Source organism: Cherax quadricarinatus, chromosome 20 (assembly GCF_038502225.1).
Source record: "Cherax quadricarinatus isolate ZL_2023a chromosome 20, ASM3850222v1, whole genome shotgun sequence".
Lineage (NCBI taxonomy): Eukaryota > Metazoa > Arthropoda > Malacostraca > Decapoda > Parastacidae > Cherax > Cherax quadricarinatus.
Genome location: NC_091311.1, coordinates 37,546,072 through 37,558,571, shown reverse-complemented (window position 1 = coordinate 37,558,571; position 12,500 = coordinate 37,546,072). Strand labels below are relative to the sequence as shown.

At 38.5% G+C, this 12,500-nt stretch overlaps 1 protein-coding gene across 1 annotated transcript in view; it reads right to left on the bottom strand.

Annotated features, from left to right (window-relative positions):
• The window catches only part of LOC128700606 (uncharacterized), an 87,304-nt gene that overhangs the window by 17,802 nt on the left and 57,002 nt on the right, over nt 1–12,500 (bottom strand). The window contains exons 2-6 of the mRNA XM_053793889.2: nt 7,767–7,867; nt 4,624–4,767; nt 3,917–4,028; nt 1,138–1,306; nt 421–559 (exon numbers count right to left, since the gene is read on the bottom strand). Of these exons, the coding sequence (XP_053649864.2) occupies nt 421–559; nt 1,138–1,306; nt 3,917–4,028; nt 4,624–4,767; nt 7,767–7,867 (665 nt within the window). The remainder of the gene's footprint in view (nt 1–420; nt 560–1,137; nt 1,307–3,916; nt 4,029–4,623; nt 4,768–7,766; nt 7,868–12,500) is intronic.

Genomic DNA, 12,500 nt, shown 5'->3' with positions numbered 1-12,500 from the left:
GTGTGTGTGTGTGTGTGCGTGTGTGTGTGTGTGTGTGTGTGTGTGTGTGTGTGTGTGTGTGCATGTGCATGTGCATGTGTGCGTGTGTGTGTGTGTGTGTGTGTGTGTGTGTGTGTGTGTGTGTGCGTGTGTGTGTGTGTGTGTGTGTGTGTGTGTGTGTGTGTGTGTGTGCATGTGCATGTGCATGTGTGCGTGTGTGTGTGTGTGTGTGTGTGCGTGTGTGTGTGTGTGTGTGCTTGTGTGTGTGTGTGTGTGTGTGAGTGTGTGTGTGTGTGTGTGTGTGTGTGTGTGTGTGTGTGTGTGTGTGTATGTGTGTGTGTGTGTGTGTGTGTGTGTGTGTGTGTGTGTGTGTGTGTGTGTGTGTGTGTGTGTGTGTGTGTGTGTGTGTGTCTGTGTGTGTGTGTCTGTGTCTGTACTTACAGCACAGCGGTAGCGTGGTTGAGTGTCAGTAGTGACAGCTGGGTCCCACAGTGCCAGGTACTTGTGGCCCTCGTGGCCCTCCCAGTCTCCCAGGCACCGCAGTCCCATGTTCAGCTCCCCGAAGGAACACCGACGAAACCTGTCGAGGGAAACCAGTAAGACGCAAAACGTTAATTAAAAACGTTTGATGAAACAAGCAAAACGTCAGAAAAAAAACGTTAAATAAAACTCTGCATTAAAAGTCACATAAAACATTCCCTTAAATGACACATTAAACGTCATATAAAACTTTACATGAAACGTTACATAAAAGTCTCTTAAAACGCCAGTTCCTCCACAGTTCCTCCACACTCTACTAAACAGGAGGTGGAGCCTCCGGTGGAGGTTAGGTGGCAAGGTGGAGGAGGGACTGTCGTACCTGCAGGCTGAGTCGCAACTGTTCACTTGCGACACCCACAGTCAAGCCTGGTCTGGGGCTTGTTTTGGGACATGGTCTGGGACCTGGTCTGTGACCTGCCCTGGGACTTGGTCTGGGACCTGGTCTGGGATCTGCCATGGGCTTGCCCTGGTACCTGGTCTGGGACCTGTTCTGGGACCCGGCAGCCGGGGCGATGACCTCAGGATTTAGTTAACAATTACATTATTAACTCTATAACTAGAATTAACGAGGAGATATAATTAACGAGGAGATAGAATTAACGAGGAGGTAGGTCTGACCTAAGCTGGAGTTCAGAGCCCCTGGGGCAGTTGGAGAGCTCGGAGGTGGCTTCCGGGCACTCGACGGAGCTCTCCGTGCCATCGTTGACGTCGTAAGTGAAGCGAAATCGTCCGTTGATGGGGCAGAAGACGCGGTCGATCAGACCGTCTTGCGTGAAGCTGCGTGACTCTGACGGGAAGACACGTGTTTGGTAAGACGCGCAGGGAAGACAACACACACACACACACACACACACACACACACACACACACACGCACACACACACACAAGCACACACACACACACACACACACACACACACACACACACACACACACACACACACACACACACACACACACATACACACACACACATAACCTGCACCTGGTGTTACTAACATCACATTCCGCTGCTACCACTTTCAGACACATTCCACTGTTACTAATGTCACTCTGTCACATTCCACTGATACTTACGTCACTTTCACATTGCACCGCTATTTACGTAACTTTCAGTTACATTCCACTGCTATTTACGTCACGTTGTCACATTCCACTGATACGTCACTCTGTCACATTCCACTGATACGTCACTCTGTCACATTCCACTGATACTTACGTCACTCTGTCACATTCCACTGATACTTACGTCACTCTGTCACATTCCACTGATACTTACGTCACTCTGTCACATTCCACTGATACTTACGTCACTCTGTCACATTCCACTGATACTTACGTCACTCTGTCACATTCCACTGATACTTACGTCACTCTGTCACATTCCACTGCTACTTACGTCACTCTGTCACATTCCACTGATACTTACGTCACTCTGTCACATTCCACTGATACTTACGTCACTCTGTCACATTCCACTGCTACTTACGTCACTTTGTCACGTTCCATTGTTACTTACGTCACAATTATTCACTCAATAATTCCTAACATATTTACCAAAGAATTTTTTTAGGGATAAATAATTAACTTTTTATTAATTAATTAACAATAAAGTGAACGAAAATTTCAACTAATTAAAAAAATATTTTATTAAAAAAATAGAGAAAAATAGAAAAATACGCACAAAAAAATGGAAAAAATATAATAAAAATACGAAAAAAAGATGAAGATAATAAAGATAACAAAGATAAAGATAAACAAAATGAAATATATATATATATATATATATATATATATATATATATATATATATATATATATATATATATATATATATATATATATATAATCGTAATAATTAATAAAAAAATCGTAAAACACAATAAAAAATAAATTACAAAAAATTAATTAAACACACAAAGATATTTTTAAAAAATGGCAAAAATTAAAAAATAATCAAGAAATCATAAAAAATAAATAAATCATAACATTAAACAAAATTGGAGAAAAATCACAAAAAAAATAAAAATTAAAAAAACATGAATAAGAAACAAAAAAAAAATCAGTATATGAATAAAATTCTGACATCTGTTAAACCTGGAGTTTACCTGGAGATAGTTCCGGGGGGTCAACGCCCCCGCTGCCCGGTCTATTTTCTAGATCAGCAATTTCACCTGCCTTGGAAGATGCTGTTAGTGTGCAGCAATATTCCAGCCTAGATAAAACAAGCTTGGCCTCCCTAGTTTTGAAGGTTCCCATTATCCATCCTGCCATTTTTCTAGCAGTTGCAACTGATACAATGTTGTGATCTTTGACATTATCACTCCCAGGTCTTTTACATTAATTTTTCGCTCTATTGTGTGGATGGAATTTGTTTTATACTCCGATATAGTTTTAATTTTCTCACGTTTTCCATATCGGAGTAACTGAAATTTCTTATCGAACTTCATATTGTTAAGTAAAAGGACACAAGTGCAACTAATGTGACATTTTATTGTGACAACGTTTCGCTCTCCAGGAGCTTTATCAAGCTTGACAAAGCTCCTGGAGAGTGAAACGTTGCCACAATAAAATGTCACATTAGTTGCATTTGTGTCCTTTTACTTAACATATTATCGGTAATTCTACCAATATTAATACGAACTTCGTATTGTTTACTGTGGCCCACTTAAAGATTTGGTTGATGTCCGTCTGGAGTCTTGCAGTGTCTGTAATGGGGGACACTGTCATGCAAATTCGGGTGTCATTTTCAAAGGAAAACACGGTACTGTGGCTTACATCCCTGTCTATTTCAGATATGAGGAGGAGGAACAGGATGGGAGCGAGTACTGTGCCTTGTGGAACAGAGCTTAAGACAGAAGCCGCCTCAGAGTTTACTCTGTTTAGTACTACTCTTTGTGTTCTATTTATTAGGAAATTATAGATCCATCTACCAGCTTTTCCTGTTATTCCTTTATCACGCATTTTGTGCGCTGTTACACCATGGTCACACTTGTCAAAAGCTTTTGCAAAGTCTATGTATACTACATCTGCGTTTTGTCTTCTATAACATCCAGGACCTTGTCATAGTGGTCCAGTAGTTGGGACAGACAGGAGCGACCTGCTCTAAACCCATGTTGCTCTGGATTGTGTAACTGATGGGTATCTAGATGAGTGGCGATCTTGCTTCTTAGAACCCTCTCAAAGATTTTTATGATATGGGAAGTGAGCGCTATTGGTCTGTAGTTCTTTGCTATTACTTTTCTGCCCCCTTTGTAAAGTGGGGCTAAGTATAGAGTACAGAGTATAATTCTGACACCTGCTATAGAGTATAATTCAGGCACCTATAGAGCATAATTCTGACACCTACTATAGAGCATAATTCTCACACCTATTACAGAGTAATTCTAACACCTACTATAGAGCATAATTTCGCTGGCTCTCTTGGTCTTAACGGAGTGTAGAGTCGGGCAGGTCTGGTGGGCAGCCAGCTCTGTAGAATAGCACTTGTTGAGACCCTCTGTATAGATCTGTAGGAGACCAGGGAGGTAAAATTAGTACCTGGGAGGGAGAGTACGTGTGTGTGTGTGTGAGAGAGAGAGAGAAAGTGGGTGTAGGTGAAAGTACATGGGTGTATGAGTGTATGTGAAGATACATAAGTGTATGTGAGAGTATATGGGGGTATGTGAGATCATGTGAATGTATGTGAGAATACGTGTGTGTGAAAGTATGTGTGTGGGTGTGAGAGTACATGGGTGTCCATGGAAGAGAAAAGCGGTAAATGACTAATAATGGAGACACAGATAGTTGAGAGAGAGGAGAAGAAGGAAAGAATTTTTATGTAAATTTACTCTTCTGGGAAATGATGTCGCGACAGGAAAAGAGAGAAAAAAATTGATATTTCTCAAGTAACTAAACTCTCTCTCTCTCTCTCTCTCTCTCTCTCTCTCTCTCTCTCTCTCTCTCTCTCTCTCTCTCTCTCTCTCTCACTTTTTAGGATATATATTGAAGTGCTATCGCTTCTATGACAAGTCAGTCACCACATTTATGATTCATATCTCTCTCTCTCTCTCTCTCTCTCTCTCTCTCTCTCTCTCTCTCTCTGTTTCTATCTATCTATCTCACCTGTATAACGTTGCGAGAATGTAGTGAGATCTGGAAGCATCTGAAGCAGTCGTCTCCTGCTGTAGGGTCCCGCAGGATGACGTTATTGTTGAACTTCTTGTGACATACTCCCCACACAGGGATGGCGTCCGGTAGGATGGTCACCTTCACCAGACATCCTCAGTTTAGTCAGTGTGTGGGATGGATGTGGGGGGGATGGATGTGGGGGGGATGGATGTGGGAGGGGGGGATGGAAGGCCGAGGCAAGGATGACCCGGAGAAACAAAAAATACATTCACCATCACTCATTCAATCGCTGTCTTGCCAAAATCGTGCTAATATCAGAGCTGGGATGTCCCTCCGAGCTGCAGCCACTGTGATTCTAAACTCCAGGACTCATGTCCGTCTAACCGGTTTCAAAGAGTCTCCATAACTGTTACCTTGCTCACACTCTTACAGCACGTAAAGTCATAAAAACCATTTGTCCCCTCTCACTCCTATCTAATGCGCTCACATAAGCCTACTGGGTATTCAAACCCCTAGCATTCAAAACCTCTTCCCTCCAAAATTTCCTAGGACGACCCCTACTGTTCCCCCTCACCATAAATTATACACCTTCCAAGTCATCCAGTTTTGCTCCATCCTACCTAAATGTTCAAATCACCTCAACCCCTCCTCTGCCCTTTGAATAATGGTGTTGGTAATGCCACACCTTATCTTCAAGCTCCGTTTTCTATGCATATTTACACCACCAACAGCCCTCAAACACGATATCTATAATGCCTCCAGCCTCCTCCTCACTGTTACATTTAAAACACGTGCGAAGCATGAGTTTTAAATGTAACCGTGAGGAGGAGGCTGGAGGCATTATATAGTACCACTATACATAATATAGTACCACTATACATAATATAGTACCACTATACATAATATAGTACCACTATACATAATATAGTACCACTATACTCTGGAACACTCACCTTTTTGCCTTCATAGATAAAGTTCTTTGTCTCCACAGATGCCTCAGTGACCTACCAACCTTTTATTCTTCGTCATTCCCAAGTATCTGAAACATTTACTTCTTCCATATTTCCCTCCCACCAATTTTATTCATAATTTTTCGTTGTCTAGATTTTTTGCTACTCTCATCACCTTTGTTCATTTCTATGTTCAATTTTAATTTCCTTCTTTTACTTGTTCTCCAAAATTCGTCTACCAACCTTTGAAACCTTCCTTTATAAACTCCGAAAAGAACCGCGTCATCGGCAAAAAGCAACTATGACAACTCCCACTTTGTATCAAATTTGTTATCTTTTAATCCCACAACTCTCCCCACTCACTTCCTTTATTTTTATAAATATGTTAAACAACCATGGTGACATCACAATTTTCTGTCTAAGGTTTACTTTTTCATGAAAATAATCTCCCCCTCTTTTATAAACCTGAACCTTACTATCCACATAAAAACTCTTCAATGTTTTTTTCTAAATTCATAAATACAACAAAAATGTTCCTTACTATTATATATATATATATATATATATATATATATATATATATATATATATATATATATATATATATATATATATAATGTATATATATATATATATATATATAAAATATATATATATATAATTATACATATATATATTATATATATATATATATATATATATATATATATATATATATATCTATATATATATATATATATATATATATATATATATATATATATATTGTTCACTTATATACTTCAGTGTAAACACTTGGCCTACATTTCCCTACTCTTCCAGAAATCTCCTCTCCTAACTCTACCAGACATTTTAGCCGGTATAATGAATAGACTTATTCCTTTATAATTCTTACTCTTTTAGCCTCTTTTTTCACTGTAAAACGTCTCATATGCTTACTTTTCTCCCTTATTACTTTCTTCACCTCATCATTCCTACAGTTGTTCTTCCCTCCAGCACCCGCCCTCCTTTACTGCACAGTAACACTGCATTCTTACATCTTCCCCCATCACTCTTCTACCCTCCTTCTATTACCTTAATTATCTTTTGCCCATTTATCCCCTCCCCCCGTAGTTGTTTATATTTTACCCTATCTCATTTAACTGATTTGTAATCTTTCACTTCTCTCTTATCCACTGATGACATTTTTCCGTGTGCCCCATCTACTTCTTAGTCTCACTGTAGCTACAACTAAATTATGATCCGATATATCTGTCGCCCCTTCGTAAACATGCATATCCAGAAGTCTATCCATCAACCTTCTATCTACTAATACGCAGTGCAATAAGCTGTTGTCATTACGCCTTTTATCATATTTCTTGTACTTATCCTCTTTTTCTTAAAAAAAAAAGTGTTACATATTACTGAGCCTCTTTCCATAAATAGTTTAATTAAAGGCCCCCTTATCATTTACCCCAGACACCCAAACTTACCAGTTACGCCCTCTACACCAGTTTCTCCTAGTTTAGCATTTAGATCCTTTACAATATTTATTTTCTCAATTGATTCAAAACTCCCTAAAAATTCGCTTAACACATCCCAAAATCTCTCTCTCTCTCTCTCTCTCTCTCTCTCTCTCTCTCTCTCTCTCTCTCTCTCTCTCTCGCTCTTCCATCTCCGCACACGTCTCCTCTTCAGGTCCACAATTACTATAACCCACTTCTCACATCCCATCCTCATTCTAATCCACATAATTCTTGAATGTAAACATCTTGCAACTACTACCACCACTACCCAATCCATAACACAATCCATAACCCCATATACTCCTACCCACTGAAATTCTCCCTCACCCTCTACCTGTATTTCTCTCAGAGCAAGGATATCCAGCTGCTCCTCATTCACACACTCACAATCAGTTATTTCTCCTCCTCAGTACCACACACACACACAAACATACCAACAATAAAATTTCCGGCAATTTTTTTTATGGAAATGTATTCAGAAGGGGTTTCTGGCCCCCCATGATCCTGGCCTTCTTATTCGCCTTTTAAGACTCTCAATGGTATTATTATTATTATTATTATTATTATTATTATTATTATTATTATTATTATTATTATTATTATTATTATAATTATTATTGTTGTTGTTGTTGATATTATTATTATTCTTATTATTATTATTATAACAGAGGGGAGTAAGTACCTGTGAGTACTGATGTAGAGATCCCTCGGAGATAGTGGAGATACTGGACTGAGTAGCGAAAATGCCTTGATACTCCACCGGGAAGTAGCACACGCCAGCCACTGTCAAGGAGAATACAATAACTGTCAAGAAGCATACAATAACACTGTCAAGAAGCATACAATAGCACTGTCAAGAAGCATACAATAACACTGTCAAGAAGCATACAATAACACTGTCAAGAAGCATACAATAACACTGACACGGAGAATACAATAACACTGTCAAGAAGATACAATAACACTGTCAAGGAGCATACAATAACACTGTCAAGAAGCATACAATAACACTGTCAAGAAGCATACAATAACACTGTCAAGGAGCATACAATAACACTGTCAAGAAGCATACAATAACACTGTCAAGGAGCATACAATAACACTGTCAAGGAGCATACAATAACACTGTCAAGAAGCATACAATAACACTGTCAAGAAGCATACAATAACACTGTCAAGGAGCATACAATAACACTGTCAAGGAGCATACAATAACACTGTCAAGGAGCATACAATAACACTGTCAAGGAGCATACAATAACACTGTCAAGAAGCATGCAATAACACTGCCAAGGAGCATACAATAACACTGTCAAGGAGCATACAATAACACTGTCAAGGAGCATACAATAACACTGTCAAGGAGCATACAATAACACTGTCAAGGAGCATACAATAACACTGTCAAGAAGCATACAATAACACTGTCAAGAAGCATACAATAACACTGTCAAGAAGCATACAATAACACTGTCAAGAAGCATACAATAACACTGTCAAGAAGCATACAATAACACTGTCAAGAAGCATACAATAACACTGTCAAGGAGCATACAATAACACTGTCAAGAAGCATACAATAACACTGTCAAGAAGCATACAATAACACTGTCAAGAAGCATACAATAACACTGTCAAGGAGCATACAATAACACTGTCAAGAAGCATACAATAACACTGTCAAGGAGCATACAATAACACTGTCAAGAAGCATACAATAACACTGTCAAGGAGCATACACTGCGTGCGGCCATAACACTGTCAGTTAAGCATCCATCGGGACACTGGTCATGGACAAGCCGCGGCATACATAACCTGTCAATAACAATAACACTGTCAGGGAGCATACAATAACACTGTCAAGGATCATACAATAACACTGTCAAGAAGCATGCAATAACACTGTCAAGGAGCATACAATAACACTGTCAGGGAGAATACAATAACACTGTCAAGAAGCATACAATAACACTGTCAAGGAGCATACAATAACACTGTCAAGGAGCATACGATAACACTGTCAAGAAGTATATAATAACACTGTCAAGAAGCATGCAATAACACTGCCAAGGAGCATACAATAACACTGTCAAGAAGCATACAATAACACTGTCAAGGAGCATACAATAACACTGTTAAGAAGCATACAATAACACTGTCAAGGAGCATACAATAACACTGTTAAGAAGCATACAATAACACTGTCAAGGAGCATACAATAACACTGTTAAGAAGCATACAATAACACTGTCAAGAAGCATACAATAACACTGTCAAGGAGCATACAATAACACTGTCAAGGAGCATACAATAACACTGTCAAGAAGCATACAATAACACTGTCAAGGAGCATACAATAACACTGTCAAGAAGCATACAATAACACTGTCAAGAAGCATACAATAACACTGTCAAGAAGCATACAATAACACTGTCAAGGAGCATACAATAACACTGTCAAGAAGCATACAATAACACTGTCAATCGCATACAATAACACTGTAAAGGAGCATACAATAACACTGTCAAGGAGCATACAATAACACTGTCAAGGAGCATACAATAACACTGTCAAGAAGCATACAATAACACTGTCAGGGAGCATACAATAACACTGTCAAGGAGCATACAATAACACTGTCAAGGAGCATACAATAACACTGTCAAGAAGCATACAATAACACTGTTAAGAAGCATACAATAACACTGTCAAGGAGCATACAATGTCAAAGCATACTAACACTTTCAAGTACAATAACACTGTCAAGAAGCATACAATAACACTGTCAAGAAGCATGCAATACACTGTCAAGAACCATAACACTGTCAATGAGCATACAATAACACTGTCAAGGAGCATGCAATAACACTGTCAAGGAGCATACAATAACACTGTCAAGGAACATACAATAACACTGTCAAGAAGCATACAATAACACTGTCAGGGAGAATACAATAACACTGTCAAGAAGATACAATAACACTGTCAAGGAGCATACAAAAACACTGTCAAGAAGCATACAATAACACTTTCAAGGAGCATACAATAACACTGTCAAGAAGCATACAATAACACTGTCAAGAAGCATGCAATAACACTGTCAAGAACCATACAATAACACTGTCAATGAGCATACAATAACACTGTCAAGGAGCATACAATAACACTGTCAAGGAGCATACAATAACACTGTCAAGGAACATACAATAACACTGTCAAGAAGCATACAATAACACTGTCAAGGAGCATACAATAACACTGTCAAGAAGCATGCAATAACACTGTCAAGGAGCATACAATAACACTGTCAAGAAGCATACAATTACACTGTCAAGAAGCATACAATAACACTGTCAAGAAGCATACAATAACACTGTCAAGAAGCATACAATAACACTGTCAAGGAGCATACAATAACACTGTCAGGGAGAATACAATAACACTGTCAAGAAGCATACAATAACACTGTCAAGCAATATACAATAACACTGTCAGGGAGAATACAATAACACTGTCAAGAAGCATACAATAACACTGTCAAGGAGCATACAATAACACTGTCAAGAAGCATACAATAACACTGTCAAGAAGCATGCAATAACACTGTCAAGGAGCATACAATAACACTGTCAAGGAACATACAATAACACTGTCAAGGAGCATACAATAACACTGTCAAGGAGCATACAATAACACTGTCAGGGAGAATACAATAACACTGTCAAGAAGATACAATAGCACTGTCAAGGAGCATACAATAACACTGTCAAGAAGCATACAATAACACTGTCAAGAAGCATACAATAACACTGTCAAGAAGCATACAATAACACTGTCAAGGAGCATACAATAACACTGTCAAGAAGCATACAATAACACTGTCAAGGAGCATACAATAACACTGTCAGGGAGAATACAATAACACTGTCAAGAAGCATACAATAACACTATCAAGAAGCATACAATAACACTGTCAAGAACCATACAATAACACTGTCAGGGAGAATACAATAACACTGTCTGGAAGCATACAATAACACTGTCAAGAAGCATACAGTAACACTGTCAAGGAGCATACAATAACACTGTCAAGAAGCATACAATAACACTGTCAGGGAGAATACAATAACACTGTCAAGGAGCATACAATAACACTGTCAAGAAGCATACAATAACACTGTCAGGGAGAATACAATAACACTGTCAAGAAGCATACAATAACATTGTCAAGAACCATACAATAACACTGTCAGGGAGAATACAATAACACTGTCAAGAAGCATACAATAGCACTGTCAAGAAGCATACAATAACACTGTCAGGAAGATACAATAACACTGTCAAGAAGATACAATAACACTGTCAAGAAGATACAATAACACTGTCAAGAAGATACAATAATACTGTCAAGAAGATACAATAACACTGTCAAGGAGCATACAATAACACTGTCAAGAAGCATACAATAAAACTGTCAAGAAGATACAATAACACTGTCAAGGAGCATACAATAACACTGTCAAGGAGCATACAATAACACTGTCAAGGAGCATACAATAACACTATCAAGGAGCATACAACAACACTGTTAAGGAGCATACAATAACACTGTCAAGGAGCATACAATAACACTGTCAAGGAGCATACAATAACACTGTCAAGGAGCATACAATAACACTGTCAAGAAGCATAGAATAACACTGTCAAGAAGCATACAATAACACTGTCAAGGAGCATACAATAACACTGTCAAGTAGCATACAATAACACTGTCAATGAGCATACAATAACACTGTCAAAGAGCTTACAATAACATTGTCAAGGAGCATGCAACAACATTGTCAAGTAGCATACAATAACACTATCAAGGAGCATACAATAACACTGTCAAGGAGCATACAATAACACTGTCAAGGAGCATACAATAACACTGTCAAGAAGCATACAATAACACTGTCAAGGAGCATACAATAACACTGTCAAGGAGCATACAATAACACTGTCAATGAGCATACAATAACATTGTCAAGGAGCATACAATAACACTGTCAAGAAGCATACAATAACATTGTCAAGGAGCATACAATAACATTGTCAAGGAGCATACAATAACACTGTCAAGGAGCATACAATAACACTGTCAAGGAGCATACAATAACATTGTCAAGGAGCATACAATAACACTGTCAAGGAGCATACAATAACATTGTCAAGGAGCATACAATAACACTGTCAAGAAGCATACAATAACACTGTCAAGGAGCATACAATAACACTGTCAAGGAGCGTACAATAACATTGTCAAGGAGCATACAATAACACTGTCAAGAAGCATACAATAACACTGTCAAGGAGCATACAATAACATTGTCAAGGAGCATACAATAACACTGTCAAGAAGCATACAATAACACT